Source organism: Thermobia domestica, chromosome 9 (assembly GCF_964235325.1).
Source record: "Thermobia domestica chromosome 9, izTheDome1.hap1.1, whole genome shotgun sequence".
Lineage (NCBI taxonomy): Eukaryota > Metazoa > Arthropoda > Insecta > Zygentoma > Lepismatidae > Thermobia > Thermobia domestica.
In genome coordinates this window covers 37,745,809-37,772,075 of record NC_137462.1, presented here as the reverse complement: position 1 = coordinate 37,772,075, position 26,267 = coordinate 37,745,809, and the positions used below count along the sequence as shown (strand labels likewise).

The 26,267-nt window shown below is 32.3% G+C and overlaps 2 protein-coding genes across 18 annotated transcripts in view; both read left to right on the top strand.

Moving 5' to 3' along the window:
* LOC145694577 (uncharacterized) overlaps positions 1–26,267 on the top strand; it is a 554,274-nt gene that overhangs the window by 379,863 nt on the left and 148,144 nt on the right. For all 17 annotated transcript variants that reach the window (XM_081770921.1, XM_081770922.1, XM_081770930.1 and 14 more), the window contains 2 exons: positions 2,088–2,393; positions 6,856–7,176. In XM_081770921.1, coding sequence (XP_081627047.1) covers positions 2,088–2,393; positions 6,856–7,176 — 627 coding nt within the window. The remainder of the gene's footprint in view (positions 1–2,087; positions 2,394–6,855; positions 7,177–26,267) is intronic.
* LOC145694282 (uncharacterized) overlaps positions 7,296–26,267 on the top strand; it is a 29,929-nt gene continuing 10,957 nt past the window's right edge. Inside the window, exons 1-3 of the mRNA XM_081770370.1 lie at positions 7,296–7,386; positions 18,011–18,343; positions 18,768–19,091. Coding sequence (XP_081626496.1) covers positions 7,296–7,386; positions 18,011–18,343; positions 18,768–19,091 — 748 coding nt within the window. The remainder of the gene's footprint in view (positions 7,387–18,010; positions 18,344–18,767; positions 19,092–26,267) is intronic.

Here is a 26,267-nt window from a genome sequence, read left to right as displayed (position 1 = left end):
CATAAAATACACAACAAATTAAGCTATATGCTACACTAATGTAATGGGAACAGTATTTTCAAAAATATTATTCTGATATACATATGAATTCCTCAATAAAGTCAATATGGCTAAGCCATAACAAATATTTGCTTTTAAGACTTGTACTGCCAACGTTTGTAAAACATTTAGATTGATTTAAAATTCTCTTTTTCATACTATACCACAAATAGTCTTGAATTCTGATACAGTCTCTGACTCGTTCAGTAGTCTCGTATGACTTCATAATTATTTTAAGTAATCTTGTTCAGAGTAAGAATGAAAAATTTTGCAACAAGAATAGATATATAAATTCAAAATTCCCCAGAGCTTATATGTCATTCTTAATTTTTAAGGGCAAATAGAGATAGTGTTATTAACCTCAATTCAAAGAATAGCTAATATAACATGCACAAGTGCATCATTCTTAAAAATATATCTTCGATAGAATATGTTGTGTTTTCTGAAAGACTACCTTATTATTATTGCCCTAGTATATACATTATTTATTATTCCAAGCAATATATAAAAGTTATTTGGTCTAGGAATTAATTCGTGCGGTTTTACAAAAGATGGCGTAACTAGCTTATTGTTCCATAGTTTCGTTGATCCAAACATGCGTTGAAAACTACTGTCATTGAGCATCTTGTTTAGTATATGTCAGTTGCTTGAAGCGGAAACAACAACATTTTTTCTTCAACTGAAAATGGCGCATTTTGTGCCTGATAAAGCGTTTTTGCGGGGAGTTATTCTTCATTGCTTTAACATGAAGAAAAGTGCTACCGCAAGTCATCATATTTTAGTGGAAGTGTTTGGTGACCATGCTCTAGCTGAGCGAACGTGTCAGAAGTGGTTTGCACGGTTTAAAGGTGGTGATTTCAGCTTGGAAGACCAAAAGCAATTTGGACAGCCAAAATAATTTGAAGATGAAGAATTGAGAGCATTGCTTGATCAGGATTCGTGTCAAACGCAGGACGAACTTGCAGAAGCATTTGGAGTTGAGCAAACAACAGTTTCCAAACGTCTCAAAGCCATAGGAATGATTCAAAAGATGTCTTATTGGGTTTCACATGAATTGAAAAGAAAGACGTTGAAAGAAGAAAACCCGTTTGCGAATTGCTGCTTCAAAGACAGAAAAGGAAGGGATTTTTGCATCGAATTGTAACTGGTGATGAGAAGTGGATTCATTACGAGAATCCTAAACGAAAAAAGGCCTGGGTGAAGCAAGGTGAACCAGGTCCTTCACAACCGAAACGAGATATTCATTGTGCAAAGGTTATGCTGTATATATGGTGGGATTTGAAACGTGTGGTGTACTATGAACTTCTGAAACTTGGTGAAACTATTAATGGACACCGCTATCGACAACAATTAATGCGTTTGAAGCAAGCTCTGGCCTGAAAACGACCAGAATGGAATAACAGGCATAATAAACTTATTTATCAAGATGATAACGCTCGACCACATGTCGCAAAACCGGTCAAAACCTATTTGGAAAATGTCGGATGGAAAGTGTTACTCCACCCGCGATATTCACCAGACACTGCTCCGTCTGACTACTACTTGATCGATTGCATGAATAACGATTTGATTGGACAGCGGTTCACTTCTTCAGAAAATATCGAAAAATGGATCTTTGATTAGATTGCGTCAAAAGATGAGGAATTCTTTCGACACGGAATCCGTAAATTGCCTGAAAGATGGGAGAAAGTAGTGGCTAGCGATGGACAATATTTTTGTTAACGTATTCATTTACTTTGTTTTTGAAATAAAGCTTCAATTTTTATTAAAAACCGCACGAATTAATTCCTAGACCAAATATTATTTGATATTTTGATATATTCATAAAATGGAATATTATTTTCATAAATGCATGCAGTTTACAGTTACTATGGTAAAATAAGGACCGAGGTCCTATAGAAAGACAATATACTTACACTGTGAATAGATTCGATTTGATTCTTCATCTACTGAACTAATAATGATATTTCCAATAAATAATACATAAATAAAAAAAGAAAATTAGAAAGATTTGTTTAATATATGTTTTTTGTCTTACGTATTTATAGAAGAACCAAAGGAGCCATGTACTCCATCCCCGTGTGGTCCAAACAGTGTGTGCCGAGCTGTAAACGGTCATGCCGTTTGTTCATGTCAAACAGGATACGTTGGAAGTCCACCATCTTGTAGACCAGAGTGCGTAGTCAGTGCTGAATGTCCTCTTACGCAAGCCTGCCTCGGACAGAAGTGTCGTGACCCATGTCCTGGAACCTGTGGACAGAATGCACGTTGTCAAGTAGTCAACCACAACCCCATCTGCAGCTGCTCTCCTGGAAATACTGGCGACCCATTCTCAAGATGCTACGCAGTGCCGGGTAAGTAAATATATGTATGATTCTAAAAAAATTTAATGTACCAATACATGTCTGGAAGAAAATTTTACTAGTGCCTTCCAAAAAAGATCGAGTAGGGTATGCCCATGGTAACTCACGGTACGTAATGACGTATATTTTGAAGAATACTAAACACAAATAAACTTAAAAGCTCTGCTTTTTTAGAAAAAGGAAAGCTGTCATATTTATACAGATAATTACCAAATATCGTCATTTTATATGATATAGCAAATCTAGGAGAAAAGAAAATACTATAGTAACTCACGTTACAAATTTTTTCCCTACATTCAGAACCTGAGATTTTTCAGTACATTTTCTTTTGTGCTGGCACAGTTATGTGCATGAAATTACTGTGTAAGATAGGGACACACACAATTTAATTATGGCAAAAATATTAAATTTTTATTTACGTGTAATGACTATTTATTTTAGTGGAATATGCACAGAGTCGGGTAACTCACGTTACGATAACTCACGTTACATTTGTCAACGATTTTTTATTATTAAGTATAAGCAACATACATTTATAATAACTTGATATAAGCACAGTTTAATTAAGTTGAACATTGAACTTTACTTTAAGAAAAGGTTTCATCAGTTATATGAAATTTTACTTGGGATACCGACAGAAAAAAATAAGACCTATGTAATAATAAATAAAGCTTCTATAGCATAATCAACATTAAAACTTAGTAGATTAAAGGTAACCTACAGAAAAGATAAGAAAATAGTTATTCTCTGAAAAACAATTAATGATGCCAGCTACATACAACTATATTTTTATCAAAAGAACAACTTGACTAAAAATTATAACTATATTTCTTTCATGAATTTTTGTCCCTGTTTCCGTGGACATGCCTAGTAGTATTTTATCTAGTGGTTTTCCATCTTTTTTCAGTAATTATTATGTAATAAAAGATGACGGATACAATGTATTAAGTATATTAACCCCTTGCATACCAGTGACATCCATGTGGATGTCATAAAAATGTACCCTTATTAAGGGTGGTAATAATCCTGGAGATGCTAAAATGTGTTAGTGGATGCAAGGCAAGATTTAGTTCTACTATTTCTCCTTAGGTGACAGCACCTTACTAACAGAAAAGACAAAAAAAAAGTGTTGTCTCAGTAGAGGGTAGGCCTAAGGGAGCATTCAATTACAATACACGTGTGTTTGTTTAGACGATAAACAGTTAGCAACTTCGAAATCTATTGCGAGATAGGAAAACGAAAACCTTTGTCTTAGATCTCCGGTCAGTGTTGCCAACCTGAAGCAGCATAAAATCCCTTCAGAACATCAGAATTTCTCTTTTTCAGTTCAAATGTTCCACAATGCAAATAATTGTTTTTATCAGTAATGTGAATGCTCTCCTCACGTGCGCACAATAACTATGTCCTATATAACGGACTAGGGGGTCTTTTAACAGTAAATGAAACGGGTATTACAGCACGCATATTGGAAAATGGCGCCTAGCACGCAAGGGGTTAAGAGTCTTCATCCCGGCGAAATTAAAATACCGCTAATTTTACAGTAATTATGTGATATCTTCAAATAGATAAAAGATAATCGAAATGTGGAACAAGAGCGCCCTAAACAATATTGTTTTACATAAGAAACCGTTATCACGACTCACTTATCTGCTTTCGATTTCAAGCCATTTTGAAAATCGACATTTATTTTCGCGTTTCTAAACAGCTGAAAACGGAAAGCCACTAGGTGACTTGTGATAAGGGTACCTCACGCAAAATAATATTGTCTAGGGCACTCTTGTTCCATATTTTAATTATCTTTTATCTATTTGAAGATATCACATAATTACTGTAAAATTAGTGGTATTTTAATTTCGCCGGTATGAAGACTCTTAAGTATTACTATTATTGTTTGGAATCTAGAAGTAAAATAAAATACAACATTATAAAACAATCTGCATCAACTTGCTTGCATTCAGTTATTTAGTACAGTATAATAAGTACATTAGTTCACATATTGAACGTGCTTTAATAAATGAAGTTCGTTATATATAAGAGAAGGTTCAGTTTAGGTTTGAGTAAAAATTATCCTGAAAAGAATCGAACTGAAATTATAAAGAAAAAGAAACCCAGTATTACTGTATAGGTAGGCATACGACAAGTATTCGATATTGGAGATGGTTCTCCTATATTTTATTTATTGTTATTTGTTGTCTTTACTTTGTCCTTGGATGGTCTACAAACTAATTTTGTAACATTGAAATTTCGTTTACATGTCATTGTTAATCTGTAACTATTAAACATCTAATAGTTTGAGTAGTTCTATTGTTTTAAGCAGGTGTGATTTTGTTATTTAGGTAATGACGTACTAAGAACTCGTTGCAGCAACACATAAATATCTATAGCAATATAACTACTACCGCAGTCACTATAATTTCCTAAACGAAATTAATAGCAGGAAAATAACATTTGTTTTATAGGGAACTGTTAATTTTTCATCCTATTTTGTGATATAAAAAAATAAGAATTTTAATGACGTTCTTTGTTATTATTATTGCTGTTGCAATTAAATAATGCAAAAGGTAAAGCTTTCCATTCAAGTCTGTTATACTTTTTTTTATTTATTTTTTTATTTTTTTTAACAATCCCGCTTGTTATTTCAATATTACAATTTGATATAGTTCATGCTCTAGAGCAATAACGGAAATTTGAAAACAGAATAGGACCAGGAACATACTACGGGAATATCATTGATATAAATAAATCTAAACCATGGAATATTATACATACATGGAATAGATACAACACAATTCTATTTTACCGTTTGCTTTTCAATATTGCATTAACACCATATACATTACATCAAATAAATAAATCTGAAACAAATTTATGCTAGTGCAAGAAAGAGATTGGATTAATAGATCATATAATTTTTTATCTGTGAGAAAACTACAAAAGGAAGAAAATATATGTTAGATAAAAAATACAGACAACTCGGATATGCACATTATTCAATCAATAATATAATTCTTACAATGAAACAAAATTCAATTTAAAGAATATATAATAAAGTATTTAACGAAAGCGCTCATGAAACCAAGCATCAATATGTAACCGTGAATATATATATATAAACAAATAATTTTATCAGATGAGTCCATAAATCCACATATGGAAATTATTTTAAAAAATCAGCAGCAAAAATAATAGCATAACTATTAAGGCAACCATTTAGAGACACCAAATCAAGACCTAGCAATTCACCTAATTTTTTTCTAAGGATTTTTACTGGACACAATAAAAATTATCATTCAATAATGCATAATTGTCCATATCAACTTATAATAACCAAAGGGCAATAGAGGATTTCAGCTTAATAAGGCTGCACCATAATAATTTATAAAAACGCACGGCTGGGTCCAAGATCAAGATTAAGAGTAATGATGATAAAATGGCAGCCCGCAAATAAAAGTAAAAATGTGTTTTTCTTTCCAAATCTTGTAAAAAAAATCACATTACTACAGTAGCGTAGCCAGGATGTGTGTCTGGGGGGGTGGGCAAGTGCTGTTTATAGGTACACTCATGTCCAAAATGATTGTCGCATATCTATAACTTCCTCCTTGTAAGAATATAATTTGATAATGAATTTGCAAGGTACTTTTAATACTGATAGTATGTGTATAATCGGGAAATGTATACTTTAGGTAAATTTCATAGGAAAAGAAATATAAATACGAAAACTAGAATGAGTAAAACAAAATGTTGCTAAATAGACAAGAAAATTTTATTTTCGATTTATTGTTCTTATTTACTGCTCTTTTGACATGAAATTTGCTACATACATGTCTTTGCCGATTATATACACACTAACATTGTAAGAAATACCGGGCGAATTCTATATCAAATTATATTTCTACAACAACATATTTATTGACATGCGACAATAATTTTGGACATGAGTGTACATATAGAAAAATTACAAACAAAAAATATATAAACATAAAAATATATAAAAAATTACAAACATCAAAGTACCAAAGTACATTGTCGGACATCTTTGGGGGGGGGCTCTGCCCCCTCCCTACGCCACTGCATTACTACCATTAAAGCAATGCTTGTTCTTGTTTTGTGAATTAAACATTCTTTTAACATCTGAATAATAATAATAATATGCTCTTAAATCGTCATCGTTGTAGGTTTATTATTTTTATTTATCTATTTATTTTAACTTAGCTGACCCCAAATATGATTTTTATTTTATCTTGGCTTTCAGTGCATTATACTTTTGCCATCACTGTTTCAGACAGATGTGTCAAATATAAGTAATATTAGAGCGTTTCAATGAGTTGTTAATTGAACAATATTTATGTTGGAGGCTTCATTCATACAACATAACTATGAATTTGGTAAATGAAAAGCAAGTGAAAAATTTGTAAAGGATTATAATACCAATAATTTTATTCTCTCATTACAGAGCCTCCACCAGCACCACGACCTGTGAATCCGTGTCAACCATCTCCGTGTGGTCCGAACGCGCAGTGTCAAGTGCGTGGCGAAAGTCCCGCGTGTTCGTGCCTTCCGAACTATATCGGTTCGCCGCCGAATTGCAGACCGGAGTGTACTATTAATCCCGAGTGTCCGAGTCATCTCGCGTGTGTGAATCAAAAGTGCCAGGATCCGTGCCCTGGTTCGTGCGGATCGAACGCTCAGTGCCGCGTAGTGAATCATACTCCAATGTGCACCTGCGACGTGGGATACACTGGCGACCCATTCAGAGGATGTCAACGCGCACCAGGTAAGTCACATGTTTGTTTCCTAGCTTGCTGCACTTAATTTGATTGCTTGCCTGCATGCTTTATTTGCATGTTTTTGCATGTTGCATGTTTTATGGAACCAACTGCAGGTAAGTCAAATATGTTGGTTCCCATCAATTTCATCGAAGAAGAAGATTGGTCAGAAGATTGCTGCAGCTCATCTCATCGTGCTTATCCAGCTTTAGAAAAGGGTACATCGTAATGAGGCATTGAGGCTTATAATATGAGCTCAACTGACATTGGTTGTGAAACACGGTAACATCTTGTATATTCTTTCCTTCATTATCAGAGCAATTAAATAATATTAAAATATATTATAAATATAACAGTAACCTGCCAAATAGAAGATGCTTGTACTTCAAACAATTTTTCCTCAACGTCCGTGAAGGTTATATCTCAAATTTTCTGGGAAAATATACGTACTGTTAATTATTCCTGTTGTGTTTTCGTTAAAATGAAATATTTAATCTCTGTGACTTAAAGTTACAAACCTCATAGCTCACAAATTATCAAAGAATAATCAAGTTATTTTCTCAGGCTTTTAAATATCGATGATTTTCGTCTCAGTAATCTTGAGTATTCAGTTATTGGTTCATTTGACTTGGTTGTAACCGAGTTAATCTTTTTTTTCTTGTTTCATCCAATTACAACGTAGGCTAAAACAATTTCATACTGTATCGGAATTCTGAATTCAGAGATAAAGTTTGTATTTATTTATTCTGAATACTCAATTTAAGAACAATATCAAGTAGATTCTCCAAATATTAACATCTGTCATGGCATTGTTTTCACCAACATGAAACTTTATAGTTCTCAAGAAATTATCTACTGCTTGTTTTATTGTTGATTCTTTTATCAAGTTTCTTTTATGAAATGCTAACTCATTTTAGAACCAATAACATTCACTTCATTATTTAATCAGGACCTTCAGGTTTCAAAATTAGTTAAATTTATGAATATATGTTCACAATTATAATACTAAACTTTAATATCTTTGTAAATATCTGATCGAATTTACATTCTAACATTCATTTTGGAGGTAATCGTTTTGGTAACTTGTTTTATAAAAGAAACAAAGTCGAAACTTTCATTTATATTACAGTAGCAAGTGTCCTTGAGTATTACTACTGAAAATACTTCGTGAACCTCCTTCTGCTTGCACTGGATTCATGAAATTGAATATTTTCTTAAACATAAGGCCTTCACATACCAAATGTTCTGTCTTTATGTTCAGTAATTCAAAATAGATAACAATAATAATAAAATTTCATCACCTTTCTTCTTATGTGTGATATTTCGAAACGTCTTGCAAGTGAATTAGATATTCATATTCTGCATACCAAAAAACTGCCATATATCAAATTTTCTTATACATCTAGCACTCAGAAAAATCCTGTCTTTTCTTCCTGGGTTTACCATATTGAGAGCTAGTGAATAATATTTTGTTATTCTGATAACCAAAAATCCTTCAAACACCAAAATAAACATTATATAATAATGTTTCTCTTCTCCCTTTGGGATTGAATATTCAAAAATGTTTATGTCTATAGTACGCCCGAAAGTAATATCTAGCCATCATAGTAAACACGGTTTCTGGTCATCAAATTATAATTTTGACGTTATCATAGTACCTATAGTGGAGTTCCTTTTCTGTATAATAAGTCATTTTGTTTCAATAAAAATTTTGTAAGTTCCTCATGTTTTAATTACCAACAAACATGAATTATGTTTTTTATCATGTAAATTAAATTATATACGTTAACTATTATGTAATTTTTATTTTCACTATATTTCATATTATTTCAAATCACAAATATATTTCCTTCACATATTTTTAAAAAACAAATATTTTGATACATATTAATCTGCTTTAAAAAAGGATTCAACTTTCTTTATCAACATCAGTTTGATAAACTGCTTTTGCTCTGGCTATTATTAGTAATAATAGACTGATTTCTTTAAGATTTACACGTGATTAGACAAAACTATCATTGTTTCCGTTCTAGTTTCTATTCCCTATTACTCTGCAACTTTCTACGATATGAGTTTTCATCTCATCTTTTAGTTCTTGGAAATTTCTCTGATTGTAATTTCATATTTTTATTCTTTCTATAGTGGTTGCGTTTTCCTTGGCAGGTTAACTGTTATTCTTAATTAATAAAAAAATGTACATTTGGAGAACATAAAATGAAGAAAGAATTTCAACATGTTGCCGTGTGATATATTTGGAACTAAACTTCTGATTAGATAAATATATAGGAACATTTTTCATATGAAATATAATTTGGTTTCTGTAATAGTGTTAACGAAACTTAATCGTAACACTCCAGAAACCAGATAAATACTAAGATTTCTTGTATGTTGGATGAAGGAATATAAATTTCTAAGTTATGATAGGAAAATTACTCGGAAACACGTTGACTTACGGAGTGCTATTATATTTTGCACTATATGTTTTAGCCAATAACTAATACGAAACTCTATATGATATTTTTATATATGACAATTTAAATATATTATCAGAATTATTGTATGAAGTTATTCATTATTGCTGTAATAAATACTATATATTGTGTATTGAAGGTTTCTTATGATTTAATAACATTAATAAGAATAGAAACAAGAATATATAATGATTTCTTATATTTGTAAAATAATTTTCGTTTCCACGGTGAAGAAACACAACATTCAAAATTATGTACAACTAATTTATATGACTCGGCAGTTTCTATTCTAAAAATTTTACGAGAATCTTGAAAATGGAAATGAATACAGACGTCGCAAATTCACTGGCAAATAGTTTTCAAACGCACCTGAACTAGCAAAATGGCTAAACGTATTTCTACTGATATTATTACTTAACTCATTAATATCATTATAAATTTACCCTACCGTAATAATTTGAATTATTTTCAACCATAATACTGTCTACAGTTAAATTCCTGTGTTAGTTTTTGGATTATTACATTTTTATAAAATTATTTACCCATATTATTTTTAATTAGTTCCTTGGAAACATTGCATTTGGAACACAACTTTGAAATTTGATCAAAGTGTGTATTATTTTGTAAGTATTAATGAGAAAAATAGACATTCCTGGCAAATAACAGCTCACATCTTATCCGAGAATGTATCAAATATAAGTATATCATAGAACCCTTTCTCAATAACGATGCTTAGTTTTGAATTCAATTTTGCTGCCAACAGCATGGTATACATATGATTGGTTTAGTCAAGCTAAAGCATTAATCTATTTATACCATATAGACACTATTTAACTTTGCATATTGAATACAAATCATCAATAATAGTTTTTTGTTTTTTTTAAAAAACAAAACGTGGAACATTATCGAACTACAAGCTCGTTGAGGATGGATATGAATGATTAAATACGTATAAAATATGCATTGAACCCGTGGCTAGTATGATAGTTACTGAGTAGTGGGCATGTAGCTCTACGTAAATATTATCCCTATCATATCTACTCGTACTTTACGTGTCTTTTAAAATGATTTATATTGTTAGAACGAAATATTAGGGATATAATATTGGCAATTTAAGGTTTGGAAGCAAATCAGATGTAAGTTGTCTAAATAAAGCAAACATAAGAACGCCTGAGTATGCAGAGAAAAATATAGCCTTTTCTGATATTTTACTCAACACTTTTTTCTACATTAAGAAAAAAAAGCGCGAAAATTCATGATTCCATCAAAGAATATGTCAATTTTCAATTAATTAGAATATTATCTTCATCTCATACTTTGTCTCACTGGTTGTAATAATACTATTTATAAAACATTCAGTACTTTTTTTTTTTTTTAAGAAAATCTTGGGAAAGGTAAAGTACTTTATAATTGCTATTTTAATAAGATAGAAAAAGATGTTTCATAAAAGATTTGCTTATAATTCTCATCCAACATACGTGTAAATCTTTGTATTAATAATTTAATGCAGTGCTTCTACAGTGAAACTTGAAGATTTTGCTTCAAGTTTCATTTATGTGTTCTGAAAACGCTTATTTTTCGGCTATCTGATAAACTAATCATTTTTAATAACGCTGAAGGAATAAAATTCTGTGGATTAAGGAATATCATAAGTCGATATCTTACTTTGATAATTTATCGACGTTTTTTAATTAGAATAAATGGATCTTCGATTCTTCTTCGGATCTTTCCAGTTTATTGGGAACGATAAAAGGAAGAATGAAGTTCATAATTGGAGAGTATTATTTTAATACTCTTTTTTTATTTTGTGTATAATTTTGAATTCTATATTTATGATTTATAAATTGAAAGAACCATCTATATATTATCAGTTTATGATCATTGTGTGATAAAAAAAATCATACAATGATGAATTTTTAAATGTGTCAATCATTATTATCAACATTAAACTTATGCTCTATTTCCAACATGTTTCGTTACAAAATTGTTGTTAACGGAACGGTGTTATTGAATCTTGAGATCTGTTTCGTCTTGGGATAGATGGCGTTTTAGATTAACCTTGATGTCGTTCCAACAGATTAACATGGTGTGGTTTGAGATTTGGATATATACGAAAGACCTTTAACTTTTCGTACTGGTTATATTTAAAAAGCTACATCTATTTAATTATATTAAAAAAATACTAATTCATCTGCGTTTTCGTAATAGACAACGTGGAAATTCTGAAAATTTGTCGTTTAGTATTTGACTTTCAACAAATCAACAAATCTGTTCTTTTCTATAAAGATGGAAGTACATATGAATATTTGAGGCTGATAGATATTAGACAAGTGAAGTAAGGTAGCACAGAATTTTGCGGTGTTGACTCAGTATTATGAGTCAATTAAATAGGAGCTATACGTATTCAGTGGCAGAGTGCTCTAAGCTAGAAAGCAAATAGTCGCAATGAAACTCAATACATTGACCTCAAACAACCTAGCTAACAAGACTTTTGATCGGTAAAAGCACTTCGTTAGCTGCAATACAATAGCGTTAAAGAAAAAACAATTGAAGGAAGACCATATGTTGTTCTAGCAGAAAATATGTTAGCTCAATGATTGTGTTTAGTGAGAATTGAAACGAATTATCTTATTGCTGAAGTGAAGTAGTTTGATTTTACTGAATGGTTATTTTAAAGATTTTTCCTGTAAAAATGATCTTTACTATAAATATATTTGATATTACTCAAATCGTGCTTGTAATAGCAAATACATAATTTATGATCATCATCATGAGTTCTCGATCGTAGTATCCTGTCAATTGTGTATATGTACAATCATGGACAAATGCAACTAGCGTCTTTCGTATAATATACATGTTGTATGATAATGTTTTTTTTTTCTTTTCTGTCGGCACCTGTACAAAATCTCTCCAACGGCTTCATTCACTCTATTATTCTTCGTCCCCGATTTTCTCATTTTATTCCAATTTCGTTCACATTTTTCTACCATTCATTAATTTTTCCTTATGATCATTTTCCTTACATATTCATGTGTAGAGACGTCTTAGATAAGCTGCAGCTTTCATTCATGTTTCATACCAGTAAAATTTAGATTTCTTTCTTTCTTTTTCTTTTTCTTTTTTTAATTTTTCCTTAATATTTTCTTGCTTGAGTGTATTCCTGACAATTTAATTTTTATTTGATCTTTTCTCATCTTTCCAACAATGCTTCCAGAATTTTCCGATTCTGCTACATTCTATTTCGTTATTATCCATGTTATGGAAAGTTATTACGGATACAAAACCCCTGTTTTTTTGAAGCATTTAGCTTTCCTAAAAATACACCAATCACATATTAGATGTTTCAAGCTTGGTTAAATATTCTTTCTGGCTATAATCGAATAATAATTTCTCCTCTCATTCCTTTACTTTGAAGGCCGCGGTGGCTCTGTGGTAGAGCGTTCACCTCTGATGCGCGAGGTCCGTGGTTCGATTCCAGCTCGCACCAAGTGAGCTTTGTAGTGGACAAATGCCGTGTGCGTGGGTTTTCTCGGGGCTTTCTCTTCCCCTTTCCCACTTTCTTCATTCCATTATTTCATTCATTCTTCATCTTTACCGTCTCCTTTAGCCCACACGACATAAACCTGGGACGTAAAACAAAGATTTAATTTCATTTCCCTTGCTTTTGATCCCAGATATTTGTGAGTTTCCATGGTTTTATATTCACATCTGTTCCGATGGTATCATATCTTAAAAGATTTATCTTCTTTATATGAGATTGTCTAAAAAAGCATTGAGCCTTTGAAGGTCAATATTGAAAATATATTTATAATGATATGAAAATAACGTTATGAAACAACATAAGCTCCATTTTGTTTGATGATCTGTCGTTTTTCTGGGAATACCATAATCCAGTTACTATAGAACTTCCGTGGTTTCTGGATAAAAATTATGGCACGTGGTGTTCATAATTTTCTTTTGAAATTTACTTAACACCATTTTGAATGTTTATAGAGATCAACGCAAATAAGTTCTTGACGGTGCCAGATCCGTGCTATATGCTAGATCCAATAAAATTTCCCAGCCAATTTTTCTCAATTTCTGACAAGTCATTAAAGATATATGCGGTCTAGCGTTGTGAGTGTAGAAATACTACATCCTTTCTGTTGACCAGTTCCGGCTGTTTCTGTTGACTTACTAAGTGCATTCACGCTAATATTTGACAGTATATCTCCGAGTCTATCGTTCTGCCTCTGTAATGCACGATACCCTTCCAATTCTACCAAACGTCAGCATAATCTTCCTGGGGCACCTGTCAGTGTAAGCTTTTCCACAAACTATGGAGAATCTCCTCCTTCGATCACGATCTTTTTTGTCCTTTGTTGTCGTAGGTTATCCACTGTTCATCACTCGTGATCCACCGCTTCAGAAATGGCGGTTCGTTATGTTTCAGTTGAGGTTTCTCAGATAGAAATTCGATTGAGTAGATGTTTTTGAATCAGATCGTGTAGGACCCAAATCTCCAGCTTTTCTTTAAGCCAGCTTTCTCTAAATGGTTTAACGATGTACTTTTAGACCATTGGCGATGTCGTGACTAGTTACGTCTCAGTCTTACTCGACTTATATCAGAATATCATCTACTTTCTCTGTCAGGTCGCCCGCTGCAAGGAGCATCTTCAGCATTGAAATTTTCGGAATGAAAGCTCTGAATGAATCTTTAGCTGTTGTTTTTGGTAATGCATCTTGTTCATTAACAGCACTTTTTTTTTTACGGGCCTGAGAAAGATTTGCGCTTTTATCGAATAGTACTATATTGCGTAGGTTTGAGAAAAATGTACTCATCTTCCAGGAGCAATATCCCACGTCTAATTATAAGAATTTCAACACTTTTTGCACATCTATAAGGTTCAACTGTCAGCTCTCAAATGACGTTAGGTCCGAATTGCTGTGGCTCATATACTTGAGATTTGGAACACTAACGCCATCTCGTGCACAAAAACCTCAATACTTTTTAGACTACCTGATATAAGTATAATAAGGCTCTGCATTTTGCAATCAGTATGATTAAGATAGTGATTTATAAATTGGAAATAAAGTGAATGTAAAGCTGTCTTCATTCAAAGAAAATATTGTCAATATACATGAGGGAAATTCAGATTTGCTTATAAAAAATATTAATTTTTATAACTTAAAAAACATAAAAGTACTGTTCAAAAGATAGCAGTATAATCAAGGTTTTCTTTCGTTTCATAAAACAAAAGCACTTTCTTTTACAAACCAAAGGGATAAATTTCCTAGATATCATCAGAAATATAGGCTTACCCCTGTATACATATTTCTCATACCCATCCTCCCAAAAATACCTGCATTTGCAAATGGACAAAGGAAGATTCCGGTTTTACTTTATACTTTCTCTGTTCATTATGGTATTATGTTGCTCGCTGAGTCTCGAGTTAAAAATAAAAAAAGACAAACGATCTTTAGATTTAGAATTAGCATCTTCGATTTACCTGATCAATTTCAATGCCATTCCATGTCTATTAATGTCGTTGCAAAGAATCTTTTTCGAGGACAGGAGGCCTTCGGCTAGAGATAATTTAACGCTAAATGAGTAGTGCAAAAAGGAAACATATCTTTGCAGTAAAAATTGCATGTTGACGACACAACTCTCTCTACTGGCTAGTCGCAAACGAGATCGTATGAGTTTAGCTATAAATTGATCATGTGTTATTTTACACTAGTTGCATGGATAATGGAATTTTGATCTGTAACGTGTAATTTTACGGAATATATTTAAATATATACGAGTATAGTGTGCGCAGATCAAAGATTTGATCAAGTAGGAAATAGACCATGTGTCATTTAGCCTATTCTCAGCTACGATCAACTTGTCAAATTAATTAAAAGAATAGAAAATTTGCTTCCATTGGGTAGTTTTGAAACCGGCATTACATTAGAGACTACTTAATTTTCTTATAACTAATTGATTCATATTAGCTTTGCTATCCTAAATAACTCAAACTAGAAAACAAAACACTGAACGAAACAACGTTTATTTTTTTAAAATAATACCTGTGTAACAGTTTCACCTGTTCATATTGAACATGTTCACTTATATTCATATGGAACATAACTGAACATATTGGCTCCATCATACACTGTAAAAACAGGAGAGAGTTGCATCTCAATATAACATGATCTCAGAAACTAGTTCTGAATGCTGATTGGCTTGTGAGAACGGACTCAGCCAATCATAACATACGTTAACAAAAGTGAAATTAAACACCATAAGTCCCTTTCCCTTCTTGGTCAGACAGAAAAACAAACTACAAATAAAGTATTTCCAATAATTTGCCCCCAATGTTCGACACGTCGCCGAAAGACGGTAATTTGTAGCTTGCTTTTTTGTCTGACCAGAGAGGAAAAGAGATTTGTGGTGTTTAGTTTCACTTCTGTTAATGTTTGTTATGATTGGCTGAATCCTTTCTGACCAACCAATCAGATTTCGGAAATAGTTTCTGAGATACAGTTATATTGAGATGCAACTCTATCTTGTTTTTACAGTCTGATGAAGCCAATATGTTCAGTTGGCCCAGCTTTTCCCAACCTTTTACAACTTGCGGCACACTATGGATGTAACTTGAATTCTCGCGGCACACTCATAGATTTTATTATATTTAAATATAAAATACCATGGTATCTTTTTCTGTGATTACGGATCTCCTCACAGAGAAGAAAGCTCGATCAGTGGTTTTCCACCGTGGTAAATCATTATGCTTATTTTTCATTCTAATTTAAAAATAGAAAACAATTGCAATGAAATATTAGACTTAGCTGTTTAAAAATACGCTTTCTTTTTCGAAAACTGCATCCAAACTTTCACTAACAAGAAAGATCACTAAATAACGAATAATAATAATAAATACGAATAGGTAATTCGTATGCATGTTTGTTTTGTCGAAAGGATTAAATATTTTAAAATTTGAAGTTACGAAATAGTCTGCAACAATAAAGAAGCAATAATGGTCATAACGTCATAACAATAATAACAAATACGAAAATGTACAGAAAAGTAACGTGGGATGAAACTTAAAATTGTAGATTCAGATTAGAGGTTCATAGTAATGTGAAATACAAATATACATTTTTCCCTATGCCCTGCAATTTAATTGCTATAAAATTAATAATTTTGTTCGATTTACTTGCGGCACACCAGCGGCCCATTCACGGCACACCGGTTGGGAAACGCTGAGTTAGCCGGTGAAACTGTTACACATTTATTTATTCATTTATTTATTTTTAAATAAGCATTGCTTTTGTTCAGTGATTTGTTTCCTAGTTTGAAATAATTTTCTTTATAAATTTTCTAACGAAATAGTTGCTTTTCAATAGTGAACTTTTATGTTACACTGAAATTAAATTCTTACTGTAGAAGGGACTCATTATGTTAAATCAAAATGATGATTCTTTCCCTTATAACATTTTCTAACAAAAATAATAAATAGTTTGCTGGTATAATATGTAACTTATGGTAGATACCAAATATCAATCATCAAATAACGCGTTATAGACTGACATATATGGTTGGTTGTCTTTATTGGTTTACACTGCAATTACTATTTAGATGGCTAACCATATCATTGTTGTATACTCATTTTCGTGTTAACTATACTCAACATTTTACAAGATATTAATATATTGTAACGTTCACAATACTTACATCTTGCATGCTTTTGTTCTTTTATAAATGACAAAATTAATTCGGAAGCACCATAATACTTTGGTCTTATACGATACCGGTATCTTCTCCATAACCCTACTGAATTGGATTTACTACTTAATGATTAACGTATTTAATATAATGTAAAATCTAACACTGTTCGGCTTGAATTAATGTGGATACGACAGTAAACAGATCCTCATCACATTCGAAACAAATTGTATGATATATTTGAATTCAAACAAGAGAAAGTTCTTGCAGATACAATAAAAAGAAAAGCATATTTCTAACAATTATAATGTAATTTCACTCGATCTCATTTTACCAGTTTCTCCAACTGTAAATCTTTCCATACTGGTTATAGAGCATAATATTGAATCTCCAAAACTTGATGAAAATGTTATATTGTATATACTCAAAGTTTTATGTATATTTGTAACCAATATTCTGAAATTTAGAATAATGGTTAGCTTCTTTTTAAAAATACAAATTCATATTAACATTCCATGTTTGGGATTAACATGAATTTGTATTTATTTTAAATAGCTGGGTAAGATAATATTGTATTATACTCACCATACTAAGTTTGTAGAGACAATAGAACATTTGGGTGTGGGTTTTCTCACTTAAACCCTTTTGAGATTGAAAACTTTTTACTTCTTTTGATTCCAGTGGAAATTATACCCCAAACGAAACCAAATCCCTGTGTTCCATCTCCATGTGGATCTAACGCAATCTGTAGGGAGCAGAATGGTGCCGGTTCGTGCACCTGTTTACCAGATCATGTTGGGAATCCATATGAGGGTTGTCGTCCAGAGTGTGTGTTGAATTCCGACTGTGCTTCCACTAGAGCATGTGTCCAAAACAAATGTCAAGATCCTTGTCCTGGCACTTGTGGCCAGAACGCAGACTGTCAGGTGGTGAACCACTTACCCTCTTGTACTTGTCGGCCTGGTTATATTGGAGATCCATTTAGATTCTGCAGACTTGAACCTAGTAAGAATTGTATTAATTCTGTTCTGCAAAGTAGATTCACGTATGCTATTTTATTTGAGATTTCTGATAACTTTTTTTTTAAAGAGAGAAAGAAATTTGAATCATAATTTTGTTAGGACAGATAAAAACAAGTTATATTTACGTATTTAAAAACTTTTTTCTTTAAAATTTCAAATTTCGACAAAGCTTTTGTAAATATTTGCATGATGTCACGCTTATTTTCTTAGTATATTAGAAGCATGTTTTTTACTTTTAGTCTTTAGTATTGTGTATATGTTTGCACGATCTGTTAAATGTTTTTTTCAAATAAACTATCTGTGTTTTTCTTTACCATTTTACTATTTATAGTTTTGTATGATAGTGCATGTTTTCTTTTCTCTTGTGTCACGCATGTTACTGCATGTCTCTAAATATCAATCTTCTATACGTATAGCACGACCGCCTGTGAAGGTTGAACCACGAGATCCTTGCAACCCGTCTCCCTGTGGACCATACAGCCAGTGCCGGGAAGTTAATGGGCAAGCTGTGTGCTCATGTTTACCGTCTTATGTGGGTTCTCCTCCGTCATGTCGACCCGAGTGTGTTGCAAGTTCGGAGTGCCCACAGAATAGAGCTTGCATGAACCAGAAATGCATGGATCCTTGCCCCGGCACGTGCGGTATTAATGCACAATGTGATGTGATCAACCACAGCCCTATTTGCAGCTGTCGCCAAAGTTACACTGGCGATCCCTTCAGCAGATGTTTCCCTATTCCACGTAAGCATGCTCTATCCCCCTACTTCTTTATTTCTATGTGTATATCTTAATTATTACTATCTGCATATTTATGTATGAAAATGTGTAAATGTGTTATGTGTCTGTCTTTGAATTGATTCAAGAATTAGCATGTTTCTTTCTACCATATTAGTTATGTAGCATGTTTTTTGCATCTTGTTTGTGTATATTTTTCTTATGTTAATACTGTTAATTTCTTTACTGCACTTGTTTCATATATGTGTTATGTGCATTTCCTTATTTGAATGTGCATGTTTGTTTTGTGTGTTAAAACGCATGATGTGAATACTGAAAAGAGAAAAATGAAATAATACAAAACAATTACTTGTGCATAGCATGACATTCACAAGAGTCAAGCACGAACATGCATGAATTTAAGTTTTCCTATTTAAAAAGAAAAAAAAAATGATAAACCATGTATTATAGTGGCCATGACTGAATTCAGTTAATTTTCAAATGTTTTATTTCTTGCACGAATTTTTTCTCCCTATTAGTGTGTTTTGCTCTTTCCCTATTGCTTGTATTTTGTGTTTCTTTCGTCTTTTTTGCTTCGTGCACAATCAGCTAGGTTTTATTTCAAATGCATATGGGTGATAGTATCTATTTCTTTACTCTTTCTGCAATGAGATAAATTTTTAAAAACTCGCTGAAGGAATTATGGTATATATATTCATTTTATGATGAAGATTTTCTCCTTATTCCGCATATAAAGCCATGCTTTATAAATTCCACTACCCATATTTTTTTTTCAGATATATATATTTTCTGATCATAGGCAGAAATAGTATGGAAGTAATCCATAATATTTTCTTTTTATTTTCATTCTTTCCCTAGAACACATATCTATTTCTCGTAATTACAAACAGAATGTTTTAAAATGAAGATGATTCCTTAGACACTTTCCTGAAATATGACTGTTCAAACATCCAATTGACGAAATATTTCCCGACATGTTTTTCTGTTATTTAAAAAAAATCGATAGGAGAGAATGGTATTTTGGAAAAGAGAAATCACAGAAACGAGGATGGATATCTCTACTGTCACGTACTCTTGGACCATGAAAGCCAAAGAGCTGCGTGTGGAGGGAATGACACTACAGTTTCTTGATTTTGGTACTCGTGGAGGTGACGTAGTCAGCACCACGCCCTGACCCTTTTACTTTTCCAGGCTGAACCAGCCCATGGAGGTGATGTAGTCAGCACCACGCTCTGACCTCTTTACTACTCCAGGTTGAACCAGCCCATGGAGGTGACGTAGTCAGCATCACGCCCTGACCCTTTTACTTCTCCAGGCTGAACCAGCCCATGGAGGTGATGTAGTCAGCACCACGCTCTGACCTCTTTACTACTCCAGGTTGAACTAGCCCATGGAGATGACGTAGTCAGCACCACGCTTTTACCCCTTTACTTCTCCAGGTTCAACCAACTCATGAGGTGGTGTAGTCAGCACCACGCTTCGATCTCCTTTACTTTCTCAGGTTGCCCCATGTATCTATTTTTAAAGAGGTGTGTGGGACAAGACAAGAACGAAAAGAAATTTCCAATATTTGGAATGTACTACTTATTGACAAATAATATCAAGCCATACCATAATTTATTGTAAAATTTAATTTAAAAGCACAAACGCATATCTCCGGTTCATTCCTAGGCCATGTTGTAGGAATCCTTGAAGTTTCTCAGGGTACTCCCATTTCCTTCATTTGACTTACCGTCCCGTCACCATGCGTTTTCTTTACCCTTTAGGAGATACTCGAGATACATTAAATTAAAGACTATTAAATTTTTCAATTAACACATATAAAAAATTAATGAAATTGATTCTCAATGGTGTAATGGATAAAGTGTAATAGTATACCACAATAATGGAACGGGTAGTATAGTGGGATTAGAGTTATAGTATATTGCCTGTCACATGGAGACCATTACCCAAATGATCCATGACATTTCATTCAGATGTGACAGATAGTAAAATAAAAGAGATTGAATAAAAATAAGAAGAAGAATGCATAATGTAATTAATTAATATTCAGAATAAAAGAAACAATTACACATAGCTATAAGTCAAATGCACAAATATATTACGGTACTAAACAAAGAAGCATACAATAACTACAAAAACATGTAAATTGCTAATAGATAATGTTGACTTGTTATACTATACCATACATTAGTTATAATTTCTTTCTGAGTTTATACTTAATGTCCTGACGACAGCTACTCAGAGACTTCATGTCGAAGCTCTGAAGGGAACGAAGTGAATCCGAAATGGTGGATTCCGAATGAATGATTCCAAAAGAATGTATACTTGGTTTATAAAATCTGTCTTTTTATACTCGTAAATGTTCTTGTTTGTCACAACTAGTTGGCACTATATTTTTGAATCTTAGACCAGTCAAAAAATAGTTTTCTAATAAATATTATTGTTATGTATACAAATATAAAGGTTATTTTTGTTTTTCCGTTCAGTTTTGGAAAATCCGTGTATTTGTCCACCAGAACATCACCAGATATTGTGTTTTTAACTTCTCCTGCAAACAATTGTGAGATCACCGATGCACCTATCGAGGTCAGCTAGGTGTTACGCTATAGCTTGTTATGGGAAAGTTTATTTTCCAGTTCACACAACCTTGGCCTCAGGTTATTCTTATTTTTGGATGCTTTGACTATTCGCACTGAAAAATATTATTTTAATTGTCCATTTTGTTCTATGTTAATAAAAAAAAACTTTATGCGCTATTAAGTGATAATTCACTTATTATATGACACAATCTTGCTTGAAGCATATATTTACCATAAAATAACAGTATTTTTCTAATTAAAAAATGCATTCTTTCGGTACATTAAAACTCCGCTTCATGATCCCATAAATCCAAGTTATTTTTAAATCCGAATATTAACATTATGTCTGAGTGGATTCCATTCTGTACGGGTCTCTACACTCTATTGCATATAACTAAGAGTAAATATTTTTCTCAAAAAGAAACGTAGAATTGAAAAACTGAGAAGTATTGTTATCACCAATTATAACTGTAATAGATGAACATGAAAATCATAAGAGTAGGAATTAAAAATTAACTTTCAGTTTTATTTTTGAGGAACAAAATTTGAAAACGAAAATTTACCACACCATCATAATATACTTACTGAATTTCCACAAATTGCCACCAGTGAAGTTTCTTACACTTCTAGTTGCTCCATAAAATGATCAGGAAATCTATATATACGTATTTGTAATAATTTAGTTTAATAATGTTCTGTTGCTCTGTGTCTTAGCTCTCTTCTTTCTATTTATTGTGTTGTGTTAAGACCTTCTTCTGACCTTTATTATATGCTATTATTGATTAGTTCATATACAGGGTGAACCATTATCTAGATACACCCTTGTAACTCTTAAACTAATCGACAAAAAACATAGAATTTTTGTACCAAGCAAATATCAGTAAAGGGACAGTTTGACATACTCCGTGATATCACCACTTCAACAGCGTTGTCAACCCAACACAAAATTATATTTTTTTCAAACGGTACTACGTCAGGTTATTACATATTTCAAATTTAAGTGTTAAACAAAAAGTTAAAATATTACACTTGTTATTCAGTGTTGCAAACTAAGGTTGCCACAGTATCAGAAACATTCAAACTTTGGTGACCTCTGCAGCAGTAATAACGCAAGTGAGATTGACGGAACAATGCAAGTACATATCCAAAGTACTATGATCATTACATGACGAATTGAATAGAAACAAAGTTACAAGAGATTTAAAATTTGATTTTTTTTAAAAAACCTTTCTTTCTTAAAACTGCGAAAATAACTGCCCCATCCAACTGCATACATTATTTTCAATAAGTATGAAGATCATATTACCGTTTACAATTTCATACCTCAAACCGTTCTGAACATATGGTAAACATTGGTAAAGTTTGCAACAGTGCTTAAAATTATGTAATTCCGTGAACTTCTTTTAATTTCACGTGTCAAAAAGTGTTGTTATAATGCTATAGGAGCAAAGTTAATGAAAAATTGCTTTAAAAAGTTCTTACGATTACGCCATTTTAAACACTGTATATCAAATTTTTTTACCATTTTTTCATACCTCCGGAATGGTTTCAGGTTTTAATTTGTAGTAAGCGGCATTATGATCTTTATGTATATTGAAAATCATTACGTAATTGGGGGTGATACTTTCCCAAATAATTTTCTTTTCTGAGTAAAGCCCTTTGAAGAAAGTAATTTTTTTCAATCCGTTGTAACTTTGATTCTGCTAGTTTGAAATACGTCATTTGATGACCATAGTGTTTGACACTGAGATACTTTGCATGTACATTTCCTCCTTCGTCTTTTATTGGTGGATAACCCTCCAAAATTTGATTGTTTTTCGATATTTGTGATACTGTAACATCCTTAGTTTGCAGCACTGCATAACAAGTGTGGTATTGTAAGCTTACGTTTTACATACATATATTGAAAAAGGAAATAAACCGTCGTAGTGCTATTTATATATATATATATATATATATATATATATATATATATATATGTATAATTTTATGTTAGGTTGGCACCACTCTTAACTTGTGGTCTTTTAGAGTATATAAAGCAATCCCCTATTGATATTTGCTTGGTACAAAATTTCAGCGTTACGTACCTATTAGTTTAAAAGTTACAAGGACGTATCAAGAAAGTGGTCCACCCTGCACATGTTGCAATTTATGCTTCTTTTGTATTATATATTCTATTTGCTCTTATTGTCCGTAGTTTCAAGTTCTTTTCGATTTCTTTGTTTCCAATGGCTTCATAGCTGCGCTCTATAGCTATTCTGTATAATAAAATATAAAACAACGAAAAAAAAATCATTAATTAATCCCAACTATGTTTCTGGCCTTAAATATCTTATGTATAATAAAGGAACGACTTTTGATTCTTCATATTCGACTTTGTGTTTCGTATAAGCAATTACGAATACTCTATTTGAATATTAAAATAAAAGATATATGCTAATTTCGAATATGAATATACGTACTAAAAGTAAGGACACGATAGCTCAGTGCTAGAGCGCTTACCTTCATTGTAAAGGCTCCCTGGTTCAATCCCGAACATGTAAGTTTTAGGGAAACAATATCGTTCCGTTTTTTATTCCGACATTCTACCGTTTCTTCATCCTCCAACTCTATTTTATATCCTTTACTTTCATTAATCATACTTCTATTTTGACCTACAGGGCATAATCGTGGAAGTCAAAACTAAAAGATTTCATTTAATTTTTTAACCCAGAAAATATTATTCAATTTATTGCATTCCTAGATCATGTAGGGCTACATGATACTGAATTTTTCAAGTTGTAACCATAATTACGTTACAAAACTCTTCAAGGGTATTAAAGCAGTTACTTTAGACATCTTTCCAGTAATTTCTTGAATTGACCAATACTTCTCTTGTTTTCTAATACAGTGGGCAATATCAACATGTATAATTTCTTACCGTATATGTTTCACTTTTTTTACACATGCTGCTTCTGTGCTGACCAATGGGAAATTAATCTCTTCTACGCGTATAAATATATATCTTTAATACGAAATCGTCAGAGTTCAGCTTTGTGCCTATTAATACATGTATTGCATGATACAAATATGAACTTTATAATTGTAAGATATCAAGATCTTTAAACAACTGTCGACAAGAAGTTCGATTTTTCGCCACAAAATCCTGACACTTCTTTTTTCTTAAAATGAAAACAGTTACTCTTGCTGCTATTACCCCAAAATATGATGACATTTTTAACATCACTGCATAACAGGCCGCGTAATTAAATGTAGATTTTTAGCTTTAAAACTTGAACTAGTTTTAAATGGGATTTAGAGAAAGAGAAGAAACGAAAATACTAGAGAAAGATCCGGTATTATATCAGTATGAAGTAATACAGTAATATAGAACCAGATCTTTATCTTCTTTCTCTCCGTCTCTCTTTCTTTCTAGACTCCGTTGAAAAGACGTTCAAATGAAAAGCTACGTTTGTATTTAGTGCCTTTACTGTACCTGAATTCAGAAACATAATATAAATGCTTTTACTTTGATTTCATAATCTTATTCTAGATTCCTTTGTTCCAAGTCGTCAAAAGAAAATAACAACATAAGAAAGGGAATAAGAACAGTAACCTACATTGTCTATAGCTTAAAACACTAGTACATGTTTTAAGCTAAGTTGCATCAGTTTCAAAAACCGAATGAAATAATTTAAATATGGAAATACCTTATTTTAAGTTTTAGACCTATTTTCCACGGAAGAAATGCACTTAATTGTCGTTTAGTGTATATTTAACAAAGTTAACTCCAAACATATCAAGTCAGAACATTCTTTTTTGTACTAAAACTGTTAATCCGTCCTTAATCCTTAGTTCAAGTAAATTTAAAACAGATAATAATAATAAAATTTATAATTACGTAAATTCAATGAGTCGAAATTAGCGACCAGATCGGGAATTGAACTTGAATTTTATTGCTTACCACACTAGTGAATTACTACAGAACCCAGTTCACTCTCTGATCAGAGGCACACTTCCACTTTTGAGATCGGCACTTAGTCACTCATATCACATAGACGGTCTCACAATTTCTGTTTTACTGAGATATTTCAGTGTTCAAGTTTCATAAACACCTATGACGGTTGAATTAGATATAAAATGATACATGAAGGGAAGTGACGACATTTTTCTCCTACCTTATTCTCTATGTGTGCAAATCCAATGATATTGAAAGAGTGAATAATGAGCGCCCGAATCGGGAATTGAATCCACGGCGTACGATACTGGTGCATTAACCACTACAATATCCAGTCCATTCTCCTACCAGTTAGACACTTCTACTGTTGAGGTCGATGTTTAGTTACTCAAAAATTCACTGGTCTCTTTCATAAAATTTCATAATGTATTAAAATATTTCAACACATTTCAATCTGAGAAACTACTATTGATTAAAGGGATACCATAAAAAAACGTAACTTTTGAAGTGCCCGCCGTTTCCTGTTCTAGTAAGTTGACAGCACTGAACGTTATACGATTTTCATTTATGGTTTCTATGGTTAGTAGTCATGGAGGGCTGAATAGTGCATGACCCGGCTCTGTTTTCTGTACAATAGGAATATAGCGCTTCAAGACTGAACTG